The 22312-nt window shown below is 36.2% G+C and overlaps 2 protein-coding genes and 1 long non-coding RNA gene across 3 annotated transcripts; all 3 read right to left on the bottom strand.

The window, feature by feature from the left end:
* Nucleotides 1-191: 191 nt before the first annotated feature.
* Nucleotides 192-3937, bottom strand: LOC148292708 (uncharacterized). Its single transcript, XR_015826324.1, has 3 exons — nucleotides 3530-3937; nucleotides 1342-1412; nucleotides 192-1257 (listed from the first exon to the last, which is right to left on the bottom strand). It is a non-coding gene; the product is annotated as an uncharacterized LOC148292708 (long non-coding RNA).
* A 9001-nt stretch (nucleotides 3938-12938) lies between these two features.
* Nucleotides 12939-13659, bottom strand: LOC110769049 (antifungal protein ginkbilobin-like protein). The gene has a single exon (XM_021972948.2). It carries the CDS (start codon nucleotides 13508-13510, stop codon nucleotides 13100-13102), a length of 411 nt encoding a protein of 136 aa, XP_021828640.1. The 5' UTR covers nucleotides 13511-13659; the 3' UTR covers nucleotides 12939-13099.
* Nucleotides 13660-14295: 636 nt separating this feature from the next.
* LOC110749845 (aluminum-activated malate transporter 8-like) lies at nucleotides 14296-16928 on the bottom strand. Its single transcript, XM_021950045.2, has 6 exons — nucleotides 16293-16928; nucleotides 16041-16187; nucleotides 15422-15694; nucleotides 15212-15327; nucleotides 14957-15100; nucleotides 14296-14840 (listed from the first exon to the last, which is right to left on the bottom strand). Exons 1-6 carry the CDS (start codon nucleotides 16582-16584, stop codon nucleotides 14514-14516), a joined length of 1299 nt encoding a protein of 432 aa, XP_021805737.1. The 5' UTR covers nucleotides 16585-16928; the 3' UTR covers nucleotides 14296-14513.
* Nucleotides 16929-22312: the final 5384 nt, after the last annotated feature.

Here is a 22312-nt window from a genome sequence, read left to right as displayed (position 1 = left end):
TTGTAAGATGAATAACCCATTTCTCTGTTTCTCATCTTGTTTTCATCAATCTTCACTATCATAATCCAATATTTTGAAAATTGTCATTATTTGTCAATTTGCATATTGAGAAAGACAGGTCCATCAACTATGCATTGATATTGATTAAGAGAGCGATGCTTGACAATAAGAACAAAAAAATTTGGTGGAAAGATGATCTCCTACATGATTTTTTGTCAATGTTAATGGTTAGATTGAGACTCACAACGACTCTTTTTCATTTTTTTGGTATGAGGCTCACAAATTGACTTGCTAATAACAGAACATAATGTCCCCTTCATAACAATTAACACCAATCTTAAAATCCAAATCAACAAATGCTGTCAGATATTAAAACATCTGCCATGCATGATGCGAGGAAGAAGTGTTTCGAAACTAATTTCAAATGCTAAGAAAACAAAACAAAAAAAGGAAGAGGAAGAAACACCAGCTGTTGGACAAGCTATTGGTTTTTCAGAATCAGGATTTGGGGTACATTATTTTTTTTCCCGCGTAAATGTCTTTCTCTGCGTCTTTCTCCTCTCTCTCTCACATGTCACAAACATCAGCTGTTTAAAAACTTGCAACGATTTTGAATGATTGAACGATCTCATTTTTCTTGGTATAATTCACACACAAAAAAAAAAAAAAAACAAATAACTGTGATGCAATCTAAGAAGAAAACCCAATTCGAAAAATATTGGCTTTGAGCCATTAATGGTTAGTCTCTTTCTTTCTCAGGAGAATTGAACTCCGCTTCTCCTCACTTCTCAAAGAAATGTATAATAGCAAACCTTCACCTCCAAAGGACGCAGAAGACACAAAGACCCAATTGCAGTTCTTCAAGAAATTCAAGCCTTCTTTGGGCATTCTTGGCTTCTTTATTTTTGGTCACTCTTCTCTCTTCATCGGCCGCTTCTCCTACTTGGATTACAATACAGTTCTTAGCGGGATTCGTTCTCGTGGGGTTGCCTTGCACTGAAAACGCTGTATTATGCAGAGTATAACAACAAGGGACCAGGTGCCAAGACTGATAACAGGGTCAAGTGGTCTGGATACAAAGTCATTGACAAGCAAGAGGCTATGAAGTGTACTGTCTGTAAGGCCTTTCTTGAAAGGGAATGCTTGGCTCAGGGCCAAGGGGGTTCCTGTTCGCTTCGGCCTATCTGAAAACTAAGGAGTTCATCTGTCGAACCGAGACGACAGAGTATCTGATCAACAAGAGTGGAACATCTGTGTCTGGATTGAAATGGTGATGTTGTCAATTTCTTGTTTCAAATTGATCAACAAGGCAGTGAAAAAACCTCAAAGATAGAAGATCACCTTGAATCTATAATAAAAGACGGGGTTTAAAAGTTGAGCAATATCAAGAGAAAAAAGAAGAAGACCACATCCTGCAAAATGTGGGGTTTAACTATATCAAAACTTCACACACCTTCAGTCAGTGTTCGAAAAATTAGGTGACGCAGCACAAGCAATAAAGGTTTCAAACGAAAACCTTGAGTAACAAGGGAACTGGATTCCACCAGAAAATTAAGAGAAACTCTCTTTGATTAATTGTATTAAAATCTGAAGTGTACAAAAACGTTAGACAAACCTGCCTAAATACACAACTCTCAACCCTTGTAACTGCTAGGGGAGTTATTACATTAAAACTGAAAAACTGAAAAACAGAATTTATTCCGAAAATTAACTACGAAACTTTGAATGCGGTTTTGGAAGGCCAAACGACCTCAGAATGCCAAAATCCATCATACATCACAGCAAAGCTGTGAGTTTGACTCGTGGCGTCGTTCCCTTTCCGAAATGGTATTTTGCGTCCTAATCGGAGCTCGGACGCCAAATCTGCAAATTCCTGCTATGTCCCTTTTCACTTCTTCGCTCCAATTCTTCTTCACTCCAATTCTTCTTCAATCAATTAGAAAATCCCAACGATACGCCTTCCTTCTTTTCCTAGTGTCATAAGTGACCATATTTCGTCCTACATCAGACTCCTTCACTTGTAAAGAACTCGACCTCGAGTTCTCGTTAAAATGAACTTGAGTAGGCATAGAACTTGATGTGTAGATAAACTCTTCAATTTGTAGAATTAGGACTTGCTCATATTTGGATGGAATAATCATATAATTAATTCCATAAACAAGATTAGAATAGGCTAGTTGAGAATCAAACTCCTTGTATGAATTATTTTCTTCTCCAAATACAGATTCATCCATGCCTTTAATTTCAGAGGAATCCAATTGTTGTTCTTCATCTTTTGAAATATATGTTTCAACAACAGGAGTTTCAATAAGCTCAATATCTTGTTTTTCTTGAATCTCTTCCTTCATCTTATGGATGATTGGATCTTCAATTAATATAGCATCCATCACAGTTTCTTCCTTTTCGAGAACTTCCTCCATCTTTTCTAGACCCACCATGATATTGGGTTGAACAATCTTGTAACCATTCCTTAATAAATATATATTATATTCAAAAGGAAAGAATTTTTTCACAAGAAGTCTCTTCATCCAATGCCAAGAACTAATAGGATTTTTACCTTGTTGCTTCCTAGATTTTCGCAACTGATCCCACCAAAAAGCAACATCGTCTTCTAAACTGGATGCAACAATTTCCACCATCTTCTCCTCTGGGATCGCTATTGAATCAAATATTTCCTCTATGTCTGCAACCCATTGAAGAAAGCCTTCGATGCAGTCGCTCCCCATGAAGTATGGAACAACTGCAACATCAAATTCTCTAAGAGTGATTGGTTCCCCGTCTCCACGGGTCCTATCTTCTTCGTCTGGACGAGCCATTGGAGGCACCTCGAGTCAGGCAAAACCTACTCTGATAAGACAAGCCAATAATACCGAGACGGGAGAGACCCGCTCTGATACCACTTGACGCAGCACAAGCAATAAAGGTTTCAAACGAAAACCTTGAGTAACAAGGGAACTGGATTCCACCAGAAAATTAAGAGAAACTCTCTTTGATTAATTGTATTAAAATCTGAAGTGTACAAAAACGTTAGACAAACCTGCCTAAATACACAACTCTCAACCCTTGTAACTGCTAGGGGAGTTATTACATTAAAACTGAAAAACTGAAAAACAGAATTTATTCCGAAAATTAACTACGAAACTTTGAATGCGGTTTTGGAAGGCCAAACGACCTCAGAATGCCAAAATCCATCATACATCACAGCAAAGCTGTGAGTTTGACTCGTGGCGTCGTTCCCTTTCCGAAATGGTATTTTGCGTCCTAATCGGAGCTCGGACGCCAAATCTGCAAATTCCTGCTATGTCCCTTTTCACTTCTTCGCTCCAATTCTTCTTCACTCCAATTCTTCTTCAATCAATTAGAAAATCCCAACGATACGCCTTCCTTCTTTTCCTAGTGTCATAAGTGACCATATTTCGTCCTACATCATTAGGTTAATGTTATGTTTTAGTATATGGGCCCATAAGGGAACCTTGTTAAAATACCAGCCCACAAGTGAACCATAGCGTTTCACTAACCCTATTATCACCTTTTTTTGGACGAACCCTATCCTCAGTTATCTATCCGTTATGTCCGATATAGCTCTCATCTATCCGCCTCCATCACCTCCCATCTCTCTCTACCTCCATCGTCTCTGCTCTTTCTCTGCCTCCATCATCTTCTCTTGCGCGCCTTTGAAATAAGATGAGCCCAGCAGCAGCTACAAAGAAAAGAAGAAAAATTCAAAGATACCTCTGATGAGTAGAGAAGAAGCCGTCGCTGCCACTGGTTGGGTCGAGAAGAGTAGAGAAGCAGCCACCCGGGCCGCCTAGGCGCCGCCTAACTCCCTGGCGCCTACCCCTAACGATTATGGTGAAATCGCGGCGCTATCCTCCCGCCTACCGCCTAGGATCCGCCTAGGCGCCCGCCTACCGCCTAGGATCCGCCTAGGCCCCCGCCTACCGCCTAGGAACCGCCTAGGCGCCCGCCTACCGCCTAGGCCGATTTTTCGAACACTGCCTTCAGTTGGGTTTTTTATTTTTCTACTAAAACAACAAGATGATGATTTTGAATTGCAAAAGATATCAAGTTTGAAAGAGAATTACAATAGAAAATGCTTCTCAGAACTAGTTTTCTAAATTTATCAACAGAATGATTATATATATAATAAAAAAAATTACGTCAACGACTCAACCACACAAAAAGTACGTGTGAAAAACTCTGAAACAAGTGCATTAGAAGGGTTGGCTTTAATCTATTCAAAAGCTGAAAGGAAGAGATTAATTTCTTCGAAATAATATGAAATGGGTAATTACTTACAGGAGGCTTAGAGTTCAGCTGTTCAAGCACGATGATACGACTCACGAGCTCGGCCAAGTCCATCGGAAGCCATCTATCTGCAGTGTCAGCAACTTCTCTCCGCCATTTGCTCTGCCACACAGCTTCAGTGACTCAGAGAGAGAATGGTTATGACTTGTCGTTTGTACATTCAGAAGAAGGGAGGGAGTTCCAGCAAACTAGGCCTGTAAATAAAGCCCGAGCCCGATGGGCCAGCCCGAACCCGGCCCGATTTTTTAAATTTTGGGCTTACCCGGCCCGATACATTGGGCGGGCTTGGCCCGGCCCGATGACTAATGAGCAGGGCTTGGGCTTTGTTTTGGGACCCTTTAAAAGCCCGGCCCGGCCCGACATAATTAATTAACTTATATTTAAGTTAGCGATTATGACAATTTCAGGATATTTTGGTGAGCAATAATATTGATATTTGGAAGCCTTTTATAGTGGATAAAAAATGGGAGGTTGCCTTAAGAAAACGATGTGGGATTGGGTCAATACTTCAAGTAATTTGTGCAGGTTGTAGAGGTTCTTTTTGGCAATTTGGTCATCAATCACATTGATAGGGAACATTCTTATGGATAGCATGATGTTCATAACAACAATTCTGTTTTTGAAAGACACAAAAACTCTAGTTAAAGATGCCCTTGCATGCTTCTTTTCGTAGCCATGTTTTTCTCATACTTTTTCTCCCAGCAAAGACTTTCAGCTAGTGCTTCAATCTGTCTTTGCTCTGCCTGGACATCCTCCTTAGACCGCTTCCACGTTTTGTAGTATGTCTTCCAATTAATTGGAGGTCCAGACAAGATCCAATATCCACCAGGTCTAAGGACCCGATCAACTTCTTTTAGGTACATCCCATCTACACACAGCCGTTCATATGTGAATCATTTAACCTTGAGAGTTGAGGCAAGACTGTGACAATTAATTTGACCATATGATCTGAGTATGTAAATAGATATAGATATGTTTTTCTACTATCTGTATTCAACTTAAGAGTTCACTAATTCAACTCTATTTTAATATATATATATATATATATATATATATATATATATATATATATATATATATATATATATATCACATGTAATTACTCATGATTATCCCGTGGTGCAAAGGACATGGCTAATACATTTCTCTTTAGCAAGTATGCACCCCAACTTGCAACCTGTACCATGGTTGGTCTCATTAGTAAAGAACCACATATGAATGAAAGAACTGACTGTGTGTGAACATGTATACTAGGATAGCTCACTGCTCACATAAATACATGATTTAGCTACATATATATAACACAGTATCATTGAATGTGCATTTGCATTCACTATACGCACAAGCAAATCTACCTAACATTCTCTGGAGACTGAAAAGCCATTGTTGTACTCATAGTCTTGGATTGACTAAAGGAAGTTAAGACGCTCAAATTAAATGCAGATGACAGAATGGCAATGTGAAGCAATGAATGTACAAAGTTCCTCCACCTGGAAATTTGAAAACATTTCCCTGAAACTGCACCCAGTTCATTGCTCGGTCTTGCTCTTGACAAGGAGTATAATCAGCATACTTAACATCACAAGGCTTGAACTCTTTGGCTTTAGGTTCAGAGGGTTCAACTATCTCCTCAATATTGTGATGTGTTTCAAAGTTCAAATCGGAGGGGAAGGAAGAAAGATAAAGTGGAGGAGGCTGGGAAGGAAGAAAAAGAAAGAGTAAGTGGGGGTGGGTGTCTATTTCTGTCCCACATCGACTTCACACATCAACACAATTGTTTTTTCCTTTATAAATAGCTTGGCAGGGTCGGTCATTTGTATATGGGCCTTCCATTTGAAGTTCTTGCTAGATTGCCAAAATCCTCATTTGGATTATTGGATTTTAGCATAAATCTTAGTTGAGATTTTTGGTAAATGCCTTTATTTGCATTTATAGTCTCTAAATATTATATTGATTTGAAGATTTATTATTGTTCTCGGATTGGAATTGTGTCTTAATAATGTTATATATATATATATATATACAGACAAGGGCCATATAGGCCCGTCTTGAAAGCCCGAAATAGTTTGGCCCATGGGCAGGGCCTGGGCTTTGCATATTTCATAGTGGGCTGGCCCGGCCCGGCCCGATAGTTGTCTAGGGCCAAAAAAGCCCGTGAAAGATAGGGCTTGGGCTCACACTTCTTAGGGCCGGGCTGGCCCGGCCCGGCCCATTTTACAGGCCTACAGCAAACGACATGGACTTTACAAACAGATCGTCGTCGTTGGTTTACTCCTTCAGGTTGGGTCAAGACCACGTCAATATAGGCTTCTCTTTTTTAATTTTATAATCCGCACGGCTATACTCTTTAATTATATTCTTCAGTTTTTTTATAATTTTCTAATGAATAGTATCGCCACGCGGCTATAAATGGATTTTTTTAATTTTTTTTCAAATGAATAGTATAGCTGAATGGCTATACGTTTTAATTATATTGCGGCTATACTTCAGTTTTTTAAAAACTTTTTAATAAATCGTATAGCCGTGCGGCTATACTAGGATTTTTTTTCTTTTTCTTTTTTCCCTTGAATTTCGTTTATCGATAAGAGTAGTTTAGAAAATTCATGTTTTTTAAACTAATCGTATAGCCAACGTACAATACATGTACGTATGTTTCATGTCTAATACAGGTTTTTTTTATACAAAATTTTCAATTTCAAACAAAGTTTTTTGGGTATAGTAGTAAGAGATAAGGTAGTATTCTTCTTATAATTAAACTGTTGTTTGAAAAGTGAAGTATAAGCAAAATCATGTCATGTCAATCCTATGTGCCATATCAAATACAAAATGCTGCTCTACATGTTTTTAATAGATGAATATGCATACTTCTATGCATAAAATATTATTATAATTAAGTAGTATAGCCGCGCGGCTATACTGAAATTTTTTAAAATTGTTTTTAATAAATAGTATAGCCGATCGGCTCTACTCTTTAAATATAATATAATTAAATAATATGGCTGCACGAATTTTAATAAATAGTTCTAAGCGACCTGTGCGGATCTTTTTGTTTTGTTTTCTTTAATATTTGTAATTATTTAATATCTCCTTAACATGCTCCCAGAAAGGCGAACCAAGAAGACTGCCAACAAACCACAATATCAGAAAGAGTAATGGTAAACTTTATAAAGGAAAAGAATAGGTGTAGTTTGAATATTTAAGGAAATTTTTTTGTAATAGGCGCGAGTCATCTCCGTACAAAGATCAGTTTACAAGCAATATCTGCTATACCTCTAGCATTACTATAAAGAACTGTCACGGCCCAATTCACGGGTTTACGTAATCTTAGAATAAGATGTGATTCACACCTTAATTATAAAATTTTATAAAAATTATAACTAAAATATGAAGAAACATTTAAATAAATAAAGTAAATATTTCACATAGAATATTCGAAACAACAACATCTGAAAGCTTGAAATAGTTACATTATTTTACAAGCCAGAACTACTAAAGAGTTTACTAAAAGAGTAACTCATTATTTATCTATAAGCTATATACACAGTACACTCTTATAAATATGCCAAAATCATTACAACCTTTAGATTTCAGGTTCGGTACCTGCAAAATCTATTAGGGGGTGAGTGAAACCACAGCTCAATAGGGACATAAACCTTTTTACATGAAATTGATATAATTAAATTAGGTGACAAATAATCATACATCCAAATAGCACATTATTAATAATAATAATGCATGAATGCACTTCAACTAATCCCGTTAATTCATATAACTGGACAAGCAGACTTGCACGTCCCATACCATGCTTATACCACTTGGTCCTGAATGCCCATTTATATGAACTAACACCCATTTCAACCGTCTCATAATTCCCCTTTTGTTAGTCATCTTGTCTAACTCCCTTTCGCCAGTCCCGAATCACCCAATAAAAATCATGTGCACTGTGGGATCCCTGAGACCTGGTACCTGCCAAGAGTTAGACTCAACTACACAAAAGACTATTTCCATTATCCTCTTTTCCACCATTATTTTCTCAATCCAACAACTCCAACCAATTTCCATAACATGATATAATTATTCCTTTCACATATCCCATGTATTTCACAACAATGTAACTATTCAAAATATCAACAATGTACCAACATTGTTCAACTAGTCAAGAACACATAAACATTCCAAGAAAACATTCAATTGTAACAAGAATATTAATTAAATATTCATATCACGCATAATATATTGTTCACAAATTTTAATTAAATCAATCTCTACACTAGGCCCCCAAAAAACCCCTACCTTGTTTCCAAAGCTAGCTCCAAGTTAAGAACACACAAGCTAAGTCTTATTTCTCCTCCAAGAATTTCATCACTATTCTCTCTTTCTCCCTCTACGTTTTTCTCTATTTGCATGAACTACTATGCAATCGTCCTGTGTTTTCAAAATCAAAGGCAATGACCTCTATTTATAGTGAATACTAAGGCGGCATGCCAATGGGTTTTAATTGGTGGATGCACTTCAACTGATAACTTTTGCTCCAAGTTTTTCCTAAACACCACCAGCTCACATACTAAAAGGATTAGTCATCAAATGGAATGACACTTGTTGAGTAATCAATCTCAAATAGAAAAGCTTTAGCATAACTAACCTACACGTCAAACTTTTGCATGTAAAGCTTTTGCCAACACTAACTCTACACCATTTAGATAGCAATGAACAAATTCACCACAACTAAAATTTTAAAAGAAAATCTAAAGAAAATCATTAAAACCATTTGAATACAAGAAACGTTCAAGAATTTTGTGAATAAAAGGAATTTAAATTTTGTAAATATATAATAAATATATATATAAAAGAGTAAGATATATATATAACAATTATTTTTGTTTAATTATCATTTCAGAAAGACGGACTTTCACAAGGACAACCATCTTCATAATCAATAACACCACATGCATACAAAAAACGCATGCATTGTGCAGTTTCTTTCACTACAAACGATCATCGGCCATCAAAATGGTAACGAATGTATTACCTTGCAGCAGAAGCAAGTTTAAAACCATAGAACTGCAGCTTTATCTTCCAGCAACCTTCCGTTACTGCAAGTAAGTACGGACCCCAACTAACAGAACCTCCTGCAATAAAAAGCATGAAACCAGTAAACTTACAGCAAGCTTGAAGTTAAATGGTATTGGACAGAATTGATACTATGATCTAAAAACCTCTTATATGTACTAACATCGATCACCATGACAAAGAAGCAAGTATTCCACAAGGACTCATAGAATACTTACTATGGAGAGAATGATGCACATGGTAGTCAAACCTCATCAACAGGTATAAATAATTATGATGAAGAACATCATCTTATTATATTAATCCACAGTAAAAACATTATGGTCGGTAAACTTATTGAGTCAAAGCTGCTAGTTGCGGACCTTTCTTGTGTTCATAAATTTCAATTATGTAAAAACATTAGTTAAATCAGGCATGCTAAACAGTAACCGAGCTTGACAGAGTGACTTGTGGTTATGAAAAGTAAACAAAATGAGACTTGGGGAATATTATCAAGATGATATTAATTCCTCCGCTGAATCTCACTCTTGAAGAATGACTCACAGCATTGTTAAGGAAGGACTGAACTCAAAGTTGGGAAGAGTTGGGGATGAAAGCGTTGCGAGCTGAGAAGAGTAGCTTCCATGGCGGGACTGGGAACAGTAGAGAACCGCGGGACTGTTTGGTTCTTTAATCTAGAGAAGGCTCATCTTCAACGGTAGCAATCCTGTGTCATCTGCTCCAACAAACCGAAAAACAAAAAAATTCGGCCTAGACGCTAGGCGGCCTGGGCGGATCTTTTTTTTATAGTTTAATATTTTTAATTAATTAATATCTTATCCTTATTTAATTACTTTAATTAGTAATTATGTTTTAATTATGAATTATTAAATGAATAATTAGTATTTAAATATTTTAATTAATTTCATAAATTACTTGATAAATTGTAATTAATTATTTTAAATACAAAATTCGTTTGTTTAGTTTAATATTTGTAATTAAGTAAGATATTAGCCTTATTTAATTACTTTAATTAGTAATTATGTTTTAATTATTATGTATTTAGTGAAGAATTAATATTTAAATATTTAAATTAATTTTATAAATTATTTCATAATTAATTATCTTAACTAATTTTGTGGAATTTATTTATTTATTTAAATTTCAGATATTATTTTTTAAATAGTTTTTATTTTTATTTTTAAACAAAGCGATAGTATTTATTGAAGAATTAAAATATTTAAAAATCTAAATTAAAATAATTCCAATTATTTAAAAATCCTAGAAAATTATTTTAGTATTACAAAAATGGATTTTAGCCTTCAAACCCTAAATCCAAGTCTCGAACCAAAACCCATAGCTTCCGAACTTGTTCCAAAACTATTCACAAGCCTTGAATTCTAACCCTGAACCTATCGTAGGACACCTAGGATTCGATTAGACTTGGATACTCAAGTAACTCTGCCTAGGACTTTAGGATTCAAGTTTCAATCTCAATATTAGGTTAGTACGATAACTCAATTTTGGATTCTATTTTTCCTTTGCACTTTTGAAATATTAGTCTTTATTGAGCACATTGTAATTAATTAATTGTTGCACTTGCTACATTATGTTAAGGTTAAGCTCCAATGGTAACTATAACAATGGTTTTAGATTATGATCAACCTCATGGTTCTTCCAATTAAGGGGTCTTTTTATGCTTAGTTATTTTCAGTACTTTCAGTTCTGTTCTAACTAGGTGGATTGGACAAGAAGATCTTATTGGGTTTCTCTCTTCTCCTAAGAACAGATTTGATGCTGCAGGGAAGATGTTGGAAAAGCTTGGAACCGGTGCCTTGTATTTGTTGGTGATTCAATTGGAAAGATTTCAACTGCACAGCGGAATACTACAGATCACCATATCTTGTCATTCAGGGCCACGCTCCAGTCCAGAAGGGGTGAAGTTGACTATAAAAGTGGATCAAATAGACTGGACTGCCAGCCAGTGGAGAGATGCAGATGTGCTTCTTCTCAACGCTGGGCATAAACGAACATAGGTTTATAACTAAAAGAAAGTAATCTTATTGGTACATTATGCAAACTTTTTTCCCACAAGGTCAAAGAGGTGGAAAGTTTAGGAAGTTTAGAATGAATCTCCAGTTTAAAGTATTATGATGGTTATTATTACTTTTGGAGTAGAACTCAAAGTTTTCATTATGTCTTAGGGATCGCTACTTTCAAGAAGGGGAGGAGGTGAAGATGAATATAACCGTCGAAAATGCATATCGCAGATCGATTGAAACTGTGGTTGATTGGATTGGTAGTGAAGTGAACACTAGCAAAACTTATGTCCTTTTTCGAACTTATGCTCCTGTGCATTTCAGGTTTGCCGGATCACTTGTCCCACTTGTCTCCTTCATATTGTTTGTTTCTCTGTCACGCCATATTACAGTTTGGTTTGCACTTAAAGGCCTTTTGTGTTTTTCATAACTTTGTATAGGAGTTTAAACATTGCATTTTATGCGATGTTTTTGTGGACTTAATGTGCTTTAGCAATGCAACATGTATAACTGAACACTAGTAAATTGGCTGTAGATGTAACAGAGGCGGCGATTTGGAATTCTGGTGGGGGTTGTCACATGGAAGCTCTGCCCGACTTAGGTTCATTGCCTGTTTTACCCCACAGTCCTATAGTTATGACCATCTTTGATGTGTTATCGGAGTGATCGAATGAGTCTCATGTTAGGAAGTTGGATTTACTGAATGTGTGTCCCAGCCAAGAAAAGAGGTTGTATCCGAAGACATGGAAAGAGATGTTTTTATGTCAGCAACAGAAGCCCAAGCTCATCTTTATTACATTAGCTAAAACTTATTTGTTCTTGTTCATTCCTATCACAACAAGATGGACTATACCTGGTGTGCCTACCTGCATCAAGACTGCAGCCACTGGTGCCAGAGAATGGCCAGAGAATGGCCAGCCTCTGTCCAGCATCAAGACTGCCGCCACTGGTGTCCCTGATTCATGGAATGAGCTTCTTTATGCACTCTTCCTTAAACATGAATCTCTCAAAACATCTTCCTGATGACAATTATAATAGTGCTCCAATGTACAAAGGGAAAATGAATGGAACATTTTGCATCCACAATAACCAGCAAAATTCTGACATGAATCTGTCAGTCTGTAGCCTTGGTTTGTTCAACCATGCTCTGCTCAAGCATTTGAGGGGTTTTACTTAACAAGGGGAAGATTGGAAAGGAGGTGAAATTGTAATTTGACCCTCCGAGTCTTGATGACTGCTATCGATATGCTAACAGGTAAAGTGAAGTGAATTACGTGGTGATAATTCACAAATGGTTTTGGTTATTTTCATAGGATGTAATCATACAAAAAATGAAAAAGGTTTATAGTCCTTGAAGATATCAGAGCTTGTTCTTGTATCAGGAGACACAATTCAATCATCAATTTTTTGTATTTTTAATATCTTTGAGACAATAAATGTGTTTGCCTGTCAAGTCATACATGTGTTTTGCCTTTATCATTTCTTCTTTCTTCTTGGAATAAATGTACCAAAAACCAATCAGTGCACTGATATCTTCATGTCCGACAGGCACAAAACCATGCATTCTTCAAAAGGAAAGAAAGGATTGAAATATGAAAGGGAAGGATTTTTCGTACACGGAAATCTGACAATGCAGCAGCAGCATCTACTACTAGTAGCTAGTGGAAATCAAACTCATTGAACAGAGAGGCCAAGCCAATGGCTCAGTCAGTAAATGGGTATTGCTCATACCTTATTGCACAATCACGAAGAACCGCTCGACCCCCTATCGCATTTTGACACGTGCCTAGCATATCTGTTTTTGCAGCACCAAGACAAGTAGTGCAATCTGGGGTTGTGATGTTTTGGTTACAAGAAGCATGCCCATATGCAAATGCATTAGGGTAAGGGGATATGTCGTAGAAGTCATAATTCTTGTGTGTTGATGTTGCAGTCTCCAACTCCTGAAGAACATAGGCTAGGCTTACAGCAAAAGGATCACCAGCTGTATACACTCCAGAGTTGCAGAGAACGCTTGTTATATTTGTATCTGGAGTGCTTGTGGCCTCACCGAAGAACCCAATGAAGACGACGAGGATTATAGTTGCTGCAATTTTCATGAGATGAATGGCCATTTTCTCTGTTTCTCTTGTTGTGATATGCGTCTTGATCTTATCAGACTTGTTTTGAAGTTCTGAATTAGATTTTTTTATGAGTCTTCAGACATCACTCCAATTATATGTTACTCCGTCAACATCAATAAAATTATGCTGATATTTGTCATACTTGATTGGCCTTATCTTAACGGTCCTATTCCATTTGTACATTTGCCTTCTTTTAATAAGAAATTTACAGAAAATTTGGCTTAAAATAAATCAATAAAACTGATTTCAAACACAGGGGAATATTCCTATTGCTTCTACAAAATTGAATTTAAGACCTCAGCCTTGATGGAGTCGTCATCCTATCTTGTTTGGCCTGCGGTTCTGTGCAGGGACCTTGGCAGAGATTTAGGCCAAACCTATGTATCAATCTATTTTGTATAATATTTTTCTTTTGGTTTGGTCAATATGGTCCCAATTTTGGCACAGCCTGTCCAAATTCAATTATTTTTTCTATCTATTTTCCCATTTAAAATTTATAAAAATGAAACTGGCCTTGTAAAATCTCAACCATCCAATATTATATGATATACTCTTTCACTTAGTTCTTCTCTCATTCGGAACGTGCGGATGTCATTGTAAACAATAAGGAAAGTAAGGAGGGGTAATAAAAAATACATAGTGTCCGCATGGTAATAACGTCCGAACGTCCGCATAGGAGAAAATCTGCTCTTTCACTTATAATAAAGTTGTCTTAGTTTCAGTTACACGGTTAATCTACACCATATATTTATATACAGTGAGCTTCGGTTGAGGGATCCCTCAAATAAGTTTATTTGAAGGACAGCCTTGTAGGGCCCACCATATATTGTATTTCACAAGTGTATAATTTTTTCCAGACTTTAAATATATATAGCTAATTATACATCTTCTCCCAAGTCTCCCATATTTTTAGATCACAGGTGTAGAATTTTTCCAGGCCCAAAATTGGCAAATACCACAGTTAAGAAAATTAAGTCTATATATATAGCTATAGCTATTTAGAATGAAAGCCAGCAAGCTCTCCAAGTTCTTCAACCTCCTTTGCCAATTCTTCCACTTTCTCAAGCATCTCTGTCAACAAGAACACAAAGCTTGCAATTGCAAGTCCTTCAACATTCTCTAGAGGTCCGAAGTTGGAAACTGGAGACACCATGGAGCTCAGCTCCAGTCTCATTGACTTCAATTTGGGCAATATCACATTCTCTTGAGGGCACCTTCTCATCTTCATAAGGCTCTCTCCAAGCTCTCTCAGGCTCCATGCAAGTGACAACCCTACAGCTTCACTTGGCTCTTTCACTGACTGCCTCAGGCTCGACGAGGGCTAATCACATACAATTTTGAAGCAATAAATAAATTAACCAAAACCAGCTATGAACTTTTTTGTTTTGAAAAAGAAAAAGGGAACCAAAATTTAATATTACATATGTATATATGCACCTGTCTAGGAGATTGAAGAGAGCCTTTGAGGGAAAGGACCATGGTAGCTAGATCTCTAAGAAGCTCTCCAACTTGTAGGTACTTATTCCATGGGTAATAGAAACCAAATTTTCCATGCCATGGTTCCCATTTCGCAAAATTCGCCTGTCGATAAGCATAATCAAACGCCATTTTTGCTTGAGATAATTGATAAAATGAGCATGAAATTAAGTTAAACAATTTTGAGTGTGACTATAAAAAAAAAGTATTATATACCAGAGACTCATCCTTTGACTTGGAGTGCAACACCGATTTGCAACGACTGGAAATGGAACTAGGCTGGTCATCCTTCAAATTTTCTTTGTCCAATCTAAAATAACTCTCCAAGAATTCTACAAATTATTGAACAAGATGATGATTAATCTCAATTAGATTATGGTTCGTCGTGTAATATAATGCAAGATTGTTTTTCTCCTAATTACTTACCTTCAATTGAGTCTGCAAGGACTTGGAACTTATGAGCTGTAGAGTGGTGAAGCTCATCACTGGCCCATGTGGGGAACACCAGCAAGCTTATGAAGATGCAAACGGCAAATCCCATGCCGATGGTTGAAAGGCGCTCGCGAGCTAATTCCAACACATTTTCGGCACGTAAACCAGACACAACCACCAGATTGAAGGTGAGGATGAAGATCATTGCTCCATAGTCATATCTTTTCTTAATCCTTGGGACCAATCTAGAATATGTTGCAGCTCCGCCTGAAATATATTTTAGGTAAAATATATTGACAACTTGCACTCTCTAGTCTCTACAATTAGCCCAATTGTTCTACCAATGAATTTACTTTAATTATTTTTTCCAATATGATTTCATCATCAACCATTTGAAATCTGTATAATGCATGCCACGTGGTGTGTAATGCGCCACGATCTTCTATGGTACAGAAAGTTGAAGTTCCAAATTCCTTGGGACCAACTTGTAGAATAGGGGCCATGCATTATAAACATAAAGAGTGTTTTGCTACAAATAAAAGAAAAACTTATGTTTATTTCATTTGAACATTTTTTATTAAAAAAAAATAGACCTAATAAATATAAATCTTACCGAAGATAAACACAGAAAAACCAACAATTATGGCGTTGCCCTTGCCCATTCCACCAACTTCTTGAGCAAAAGTTGCAGCTGAGAACCCCATAGCACCTCCTAATATTGTTCCCAATCCACGATTTAAACCCTTACTAAGTGTAGCACCTGAAAAATGTTACCCAACTAATTATTAATTAATATACCCAAAAAATTAAAACATGATCAGTTTTAAGGTTGTAATTAGAGAAACTAATGAAGTAGCGGTCCAACCTGCGTAGAACTCAAAGATGACGACGACCGTCATTATAGCCCACATGGCATTCTCTCCAACTTGCTTATAGAGAGGGTCAAGAAGATAGAGAAGTGAGACCAAAACCAGTGCAATCGCAACCTTGACGCTGTGAAGCAGCTTTCTCATATCCTGCTCGCTTTTCTGAAGTTTTCTAAGATTGGAAACAATGGTGGCAAAAATAGAAAGTTTGGGCTCCTCTTTCTCTCCAATATTTTTGGGAAGAGCAAGCTGATCAGCATCTGCTGGAATAGATATCACGATCGAACCCATTAGAGAACTAAGAAAAATAATTACTCTCTTTCTCTCCAATATTTTTCTTCTCTTGTTTTTGCTAGACTGATCAATACATATCACTCACTTTGTTGTTGTGAAATTTTGAAGGGAGAAATTGGCTTTATATATACATGACCCTCTCATGAAAAGTAGCCAAAGTGGGAACGTAAAAAGTCCTACACCTACGACCTAAAGTGGACTTAGCTATAGCAAAGGGGATTTGCCTTTGCACTTCAATTTAAAGACAATGCCCTAAAAATTGTGACATGCATGCCTAAAAAACCAACATATATGCATGCTGTATGTGCGCATTTATCTGAAATTGGGTATGCATTTGATCAATGAACTTAGTGACCCAAGTGGAACACGGCTGCTGCATAATTGTCTTTTCGCAAATGTGCCAATATATTCCCCTCCGTTGATCAATCACACAAAGTCATCGTGGGTTGATCACCAAACTTTATCATGATCACTTTGGACATTTTATTAGTGCATGCTCACAACTCACAAACACGCAGGGTTGCAGTGTCATGTCTTGCAAGGTTGATGAACAACAGATGATGTTCCTTAAGCTCACAATCCAATTAAGCTATATATGGATGGTTATTTATCGTTGTATCTAAAATTAATCATCGATGCTGCTCGTGAACAACTGTAATTAGCTCATATATATATATATATATATATATATATATATATATATATATATATATATATATTTAGATGCATTTGGAATTAGAAAACATGTGGCTCTTATGATGAAGTAAAATCATAAATTAGGGAATTTTGAAATCAAATCAATTCTACTTCAAAAAGCTATCTGAAAACGAGTCAAAAGGAAAGAGAAGTTAATGGGAAAATCTAGATTATAAAATGAGATAAAAACGTACGCTTGAAACACTGACCCCTAATTAAGTCGCTAGTGATGATTAAATAGAAAATGACACCATGTCTTACTCATAGTGGAGATGCCACTTTCTATATTCTCAACAATTACTTCTATGCCATTTTTTCGGTAAACATCTTTTACCTTAATTTTATTGGCCTCCCATATACAATTTTTGATGTCTTTTACGTGATCATGTTGGCTACTTCTTAGATGTTTTTTTTTCTCTCTGTTTTTTTCGAAATGGAAATATTATATCTTATCTTCATGCTTGTCCAAAAAAAATATAAATATCTTATCTTAATGTTTGTCCAAAAATTATATATCTTATCTTAATGTTTGTCCAATAAACTTGGTCGAAAAAAAAAAGAAGGGTGAACTAATAGAACTGTGAATCGATTGGGAGCTTAATTCGAAGTTAAGTTAAGAAATGAAGTGCCTAATTTTAGTTAGACAGCATGAACATGACCTAATTTAGCTCTGATGACAAAGCTGGCATTTATAGCTTAACAATTTGCTCACGCTGTGCTTTCTAGCTAGCTAGCTACCAATTTTTAATCTACAAATCCGTTTAATTAGTGGATAAATTGGGATCAATCCTGATCAAATGAATGCATAAACAGTTGTGTGATCTTGTTAAATGGATCTTTCACTTAACAAAAACCGTGTATTGACTAATCATATATATAGCCAGGTCCAGTCCCTTCGCCGCAAGTACCTCCACCCTATCAACATCTATAAACTAACAACGCTTCATTATGAACAATTAAGTATATCATGAGATGACATTGTGGAGCGGATCTAAACGAGTCGTTTTAACTCGGCGTTTTTGTATATATTAGTTTTTTCTTTTTTCTTTTCTTAATAGAAACATCAACTTTTCGTTAAACTGTGGACAAAACAGAAACATCTTGTTCCATGGGTTCATAGAACCACTCAGTTTCTCTTGGACTACATCCATACTTCGATCGAGTTCTCAAGATTCAAAGCGAATTTTACTAACTGGTGTGGACTAGGCCACATTACATTTGCTTGGCTAAAAATGGCAAAGACTTGAGATTTCCTCCACCGAAATTCCTTTCTTGTCCAGCACTAATGGGAGTGCCATAATGAGAGCAAAGATGAGAAAATTTGAAACTCAATTGAAAGTTGAACCAAAATATTCTATCTATATCGTGCTTAAAAATGGCAGATATGAATTTTGGCTCGAGATAAACTCTAACTCAAGTGACATTCAAAATTGACAACAAACACATTATAATACAATTAATTGTTAATTCAGTATTGGGATAGCATGGCACTAACTAATCTGGTCGTTTATTGAAACACTAATTTTGTTTTGTTTAAGAAGTTCGAACTTTCCTTGGAAAAATGATGCACCAGTTGTGACCTTTGTTCAAGTAGTACGGAAGATTATTGTACGTACCTATCACAAAAGGTTCTTATGGCTAATGGACACGAATCCAACGCAGCATTGAATATTCATATTCATGAATGATGATTCCCACTAGCACTAGCTGGGTAATATTAATACTCCCATTAAGTTATTATTATTATTATTTAAAAGATGATCATGTCAATTGATATTTGAAGTGTGGTTGGAAAGGATCAACCTACCTCAAACTAACGACACTTTTCTATATGGGATTGAGTGCTTTATGAATCAGGACATATTCAATATTTGGATGCGAATTCATGTGTTTACTAATACATGAGTCTTAGGATGATTTTAATTCTCGATCATCCTGTATATTTTTTTTAAGAGAATATTATTAATATATTATTGGAGAGAGGTAACCAGTATAAAAAGGAAACTAGAGTTTAGAGGATTAGGCGATCATTCCTACACATACATAAGGGTGACTAACCAAGTAGCCTTTCCACATAGGAATTAGAGAGAACCTTACCCCGAATTCCCAAAGTAGCCTACCCTCCTTCGTTGGACTATCCCATTCTCTATTTTAATTTCCCTTTCTAAATTCCCCTATTCACAATTTCTTAATTAATATTGAAATTCAGAGTTTATATGATGGGGAAAGGGACAGGTGACATATACCTACCATGAACCAAATTACTTAGTATTTTTTCCCAGTCCGTGCCACGGAAAGCATCAGCCGTACGTTAATCTTTCTTTGCCTTTTGCTTTGATTTACTCGTTTACTATTCTGGGCCCACTGACGTGTCATCCTACTCAGTTGATGCACCGTCGACCGTCCGATACTCCCACTGCATTCCAAAATCTCTCTTCTTTTTTTCTATGTTGATGACTAAAATAAAATTACAAGGAGGGAGGATGCTAGATGCCTATTGCCAGAAGCTTCATTAATGCAAAGCAATGTGAAATTTGAGTATGTTTTGGCCTTTCTGTTCATGCCATAAACTTCATTAATGTAAAGCAATACTATTATGTAGATCAGGTACAACATTAAACTTTCATTTAGTTGATGATTGTAATCAGGGTTAGGTTTTAAGCTCCTCTCATATTATTGATTACCTCGTACCGTTGAAGTTCTCTCTTAAAAAAATAAAATTCTTCGAACTTCTTTGTGGGCATGCAAGTTGTAATAGACAACATCATGAACAAGGGCGGAGCTAGAATTGTAAAGTTAAGGGGGCCAAAGTATATAAAACAACTAAGTATTCAATAATTACATGTTTAGAGCTAAATATTTATAATTTAGTCATGTCTAATTTGCTTTAGAGAAAACTATAACTTAAATTATAAGTTGTTTATTATAAATTCTATATGTTATATATAATGTAATAGAGGAGAGATAAAAATATGGGAGGCCAGGGTCACTCCAAGCCTAAGAGTGGCTCCGCGGGTCCATTTTTTGGTTAAAAGGGCAAAATGTTTTACTGAGATAGTGTGGGTAGGTTTGAATTTTCGTACCAAAAGATAACACATGAGTTTGACAAAATGTGTAGTCAAGATTAATTAGCATGTCTATTTTAGGTGAGTACAATATATTATAAATCCAAAATCAGAACCAGAATGATTGATGGTATGAAACAATCACTTGGTGAAGAAAAACAACACTACGAAAATGCAGTAGTGCTAAAACTATATAGGTAACATACCACTTATCATATTTCATGGTAAGCATTGCTTTACCAAAAGAAAAAAAAACATATCAGATTCAGATGCTGAGATTTATTGATTTAATGACACAAATAATTATTAATCAGTGTTTTTATTGGGAGTTGATTTTCTCACTCATGTTGCTAGTGTAAGTAGACAAAAATGGAGTGGGAAAATTAGCACCTTTTTTAGTCGGGTACCACTAACTATATTGGGGAAAGAAAAAGTGTGCATATCAGATGTTTTATCAAAAGATAATGATAAAAGCAACAACAGATACATTGCATATCATTCTTTCAACTCCACTAAAACTTTCAAATGCAAACTGCCAAAAAAATTAGTGAAGAAAACCATCTTCATTATTATTTTTACATGAGAAGTTTTATCAAAAGATAATGATAAAAGCAACAACAGATACATTGCATATCATTCTCTCTAACTCCACCAAAACTTTCAAACGCAAACTGCCAAAAAAAATTAGTGAAGAAAACCATGTTAATTATTATTTTTAATTACTAAAGCATCCCTACCCTAGAAGCAACATGATTTGACTTTGTTTTTGTTTTTATTTCTCAAAATTAAATGGAGTATAAATTAATAAATTAGCCCATTAGCCCATTGCAATGCAAAATGTGCGCGGGCCATGAAGTTTGGTCGATCAGTGTCCCTCAAATAAATTGATGAGGTTGTGGGGGTATAGGAGGATAGGAGGATAGGACAGCAACATTTGGTTCACAAAGTCTAAAAACTGCAATTAGAGGACAAATTTATGTCATAAGTGGAGAGTCCACTAATAAAACATATCCTGCCTTTTGGGTGCTTCTTCCACAGAAAAATACTGTGTTCCTTTGTCTCATTCTGCACCAAATTTTTATTATATTTTGTTTGTCCCCTCTCCCCCTCCTTGGAATTTTCTTTACTTTAGAAACAAATTATTTTTATTTAATGAAACAGTGAAGATCCACATTTCCCCAGCCCAGGTTCGGCATAAGGCCAAGAGGCCAATTGGGATCAAAGGGTTTTTTGGGCTGGCCCAGAAAGAGTGAAATTTGGCTTCGGCCTGACCAGCCTAAATTCGGCCCAATTGTAGATAAATAATATATGTCTCTGTTTTTTTATTTAAAATGACAAGTGGCGTGAATTGGGACAAATGGCAGTGTAGAAGTCGTAGAAGACGACCCGTTTTGGTGGGTATCTCAGTCAACCTGATCCTTCATGGACCACGCCCTACCCTATGACCTTTCATGGCCTGTCGTTTCTCCATAGAGCTTGAAAGCTTGAAGTGAACTGAACTGGTCTTGATTCAGATTCTAATGGGCAAGCCAAAAAATTGTTGTTCTTGATTAGGTTACAATGGAGCCAAATAAAATGGTACCAACTACCAACCAAATTTCTGTTGTTTCATTCACATTATACAAGTTGCCTTTCATGAGAAGGTCCGCAATCTATTTATTTTTCCCTGATACGATACGGGAAATGGATAATTGAATCTAGGACTTTTGATGCATGGGTAAATGTTCTTAATCACTTAAGCTACAAACCCTTGCTTTAGTTCAATTTCTAAAGTAAAAGTTTTGGGGCAGATAGCGTTTGATGAGTTGGATATGGGCAAGCATTTCAGTAGAGTAGATAGCAGTTTGGGGCATCATTTTCCTGCTCTCATTTATTTACTGCAGAAGATAGGAAGCAGCCTATCTAAGACTTCTGAGCTAAGGGTTCAGATCACAGAGAATCTGGAAAATTATATAAGCAAATTT

This window comes from Prunus avium, chromosome 8 (genome assembly GCF_965620075.1).
Source record: "Prunus avium chromosome 8, drPruAviu1.hap1.1, whole genome shotgun sequence".
In the NCBI taxonomy this organism is placed as follows: domain Eukaryota; kingdom Viridiplantae; phylum Streptophyta; class Magnoliopsida; order Rosales; family Rosaceae; genus Prunus; species Prunus avium.
The sequence above is the reverse complement of the archived record's forward strand: the minus strand, read 5'-3'. Positions and strand labels throughout refer to the sequence as shown.

Bases quoted from the DNA above. Each gene is read 5' to 3' on its own strand.
- LOC110769049 (XM_021972948.2), bottom strand. From the start codon at position 13,510: ATGGCCATTCATCTCATGAAAATTGCAGCAACTATAATCCTCGTCGTC.
- LOC110749845 (XM_021950045.2), bottom strand. From the start codon at position 16,584: ATGGGTTCGATCGTGATATCTATTCCAGCAGATGCTGATCAGCTTGCT. The intron at 15,101-15,211 runs GTATATAATACT...GCTTATCGACAG, and splicing joins AGTCAAAGGATGAGTCTCTG to GCGAATTTTGCGAAATGGGA. The intron at 14,841-14,956 runs GTGCATATATAC...GTATGTGATTAG, and splicing joins CTCTTCAATCTCCTAGACAG to CCCTCGTCGAGCCTGAGGCA.